Source organism: Microtus ochrogaster, chromosome 4, assembly GCF_000317375.1.
Source record: "Microtus ochrogaster isolate Prairie Vole_2 chromosome 4, MicOch1.0, whole genome shotgun sequence".
NCBI lineage: Eukaryota > Metazoa > Chordata > Mammalia > Rodentia > Cricetidae > Microtus > Microtus ochrogaster.
Genome location: NC_022011.1, coordinates 18174838 through 18177119, shown reverse-complemented (window position 1 = coordinate 18177119; position 2282 = coordinate 18174838). Strand labels below are relative to the sequence as shown.

General features: G+C 41.8%; 1 protein-coding gene across 8 annotated transcripts in view; it reads left to right on the top strand.

Annotated features, from left to right (window-relative positions):
* Znf821 (zinc finger protein 821) overlaps window positions 1-2282 on the top strand; it is a 21042-nt gene that overhangs the window by 11688 nt on the left and 7072 nt on the right. For 6 of the 8 annotated variants that reach the window (XM_026778545.1, XM_026778538.1, XM_026778539.1 and 3 more), the window contains one exon: window positions 1439-1564. In XM_026778545.1, coding sequence (XP_026634346.1) covers window positions 1483-1564 — 82 coding nt within the window. In that variant the 5' untranslated portion in view covers window positions 1439-1482. Of the gene's footprint in view, window positions 1-1438; window positions 1584-2282 lie in introns of those variants that run through there. The other 2 variants (XM_026778542.1, XM_013354857.2) reach the window with 2 other exon arrangements.

Sequence of the window (2282 nt, the reverse complement as noted above, 5' to 3'; positions counted from 1 at the left end):
TGAGTTCGAGACCAGCCTGGTCTACAGAGCTAGTTCCAGGACAGGCTCCAAAGCCACAGAGAAACCCTGTCTCGAAAAAGCAAAAAAAAAAAAAAACCAAGGTGAGAGGACCAGCAAGATGCTCGGTGGGTAAAAGTGCTTGTGCAAGCATCACAACTTGAGTTCAATCCCCAGAACCCATGAATTTGTTTTCTGTCCTCTGTATATTCATCATGGTATATCTATACCTCCCCTCCAACACAAATAATAAAAAATTACATTTAAAAAAGAGAAAATTAAGGTGAGGATTATATAGTACTTATAAAGCCTAGAATAGCAAGTATCACATAGTAACTATAATTGGTGTTTATAGTGCTTAACATACAGTAGTGTTTATGGATTTTTGCTGAATGAGTGACCAACTAAATCATGGAGCTGACCCCCTCTTCAATTTTTACACCGGCCAAGGAACAACCCCTACATCATTGTACTGTCTCCCAAAACTTAGCCTGTTTATTATCCTTTACCTCTCAGTAAGAAAGGTCCTGTGGGATACTCAAACATCCCACCAGAGTTTTTGATTATTCCCCTTGCTGACTGGGAATTGGGCCTGTAGTTTCCATTCTCACTGAGATAAGAGAAACCTAATTCTCTTTTCTTTCTCTCTATGCCTAGTCTCCTGGAAATTAAAAAGCACTTGAATGTTAAGTCTCCAATAACACGGATCCCAGGCAGAGCTCATGAAAAGTAAATGCAAAATCAGGGATGGTCCAGAGTTTCTGGATACTTTATGCAAAAACAAAGGCCACATTGACTCAAGGAGTCTTGGATACATAGTATTTGTTGTAAGTTAGTTGGTGTGTTTCCGTCAAGGATTAGTTTTAGTGAGAGTGTTACCTGCTCTCCTTTTGCTCCCCATCCCATTAGTTACTCAGCCATTCATGTTTATTATGGCTAATTTTGATAGACATTAGAGAAAGGCAAGAGGAATGCCCAAAACATCTTGGAATGAAGAAAGATGGGATGGAGGTTTATTCAGGATTACCTGAAGCATTTGTGTGTAGTGTGAGATAGAATGAATTAGGGCCATGATGATGGTAGTTTATAAGGTACAGAGGTTTTTGCCCAGTTTGTTGTCCTACCTCCATCCCATCACTTTATCTCTTACCCGTGTCTCCAATCCTGATGGAAGGTTTCAAGGAATTGAGATTCTTCAATTAAGTTTGGAAAGTCGTGATTAATCACCTTTTCAAGGGTCAAGAATAGGATGATTTAAGATAGCTTACTGCCCAGGAAGAGCAGCCACATTGTTGGAGATAGCAGCATAACTTGGAGATGAATGAACCCACCACAGGGTACCTGCCTGTCTCCTACTTTGAATGGTCTGACCTTCCAACTAGTTTGTCTAGGCATGTACTGCCCCGCTGGTGGCCTGACTGTTATTCCTTGTGACCACCAGGGGATCAAGTATTTGCTGGGCTAGAAGAACAAGCCCGACAAGCGATGATGAAAACTGATTTTCCTGGAGACCTTGGCAGTCAGCGACAAGCTATCCAACAACTAAGAGATCAGGACTCCAGTAGCAGTGAGTTCTGCACCTTCTGGTAATGACTCAGGGCAATGGGAGAAGAACTAAGAGTGTGTGCTCTGGGGATTGTGCGTGGGGGTTGGGAGGAAGCTCTAAGAAGATGTGTGGATCCCCAGTGTCTGAATATGTTCATTCAGAGAGAGACATGGGGCAGATTAGCATGTTGTTTTTTATAACTCATGTACTCTAGTAATTGGCACAGTGCCATATATAGATAGGTGTGTGGTGGTTGTGAAATAGAATATTCTAATATAGAAATGGTTAGTGCTCAGGCAGTTCATGGGCCAGGTCAAATAAAGGAAAATCCCTTTGCTTTAGGTCTAATTATTAATAAATTATAAGAGTGTCATTGAAGTTTTGCTTGAGGTCCTAGTTTTAATGTTGTGCAGATTTGCTTAGTGATGAGATGATGTAGCATATAAAAATGCTGAAGTCCAGGTATTCCCACACCAAACCCTTTACTAGATCTCTGTATTATTAGGTAAAAAACATTTAGTATTGCTGGGTAGTGATGGTGAGAACCTTTAATCCCAGCACTTGGGAGGCAGAGGCAGGCAGATCTCTCTGAGTTTGAGGCCCACCTGGTCTATAGAGCAACTTCCAGGACAGGTCCCAAAGCTACAGAGAAACCCTGTTTCGGAAAAGGAAGGAAGGAAGGAAGGAAGGAAGGAAGGAAGGAAGGAAGGAAGGAAGGAAGGAAGGAAGGAAGGAAAAG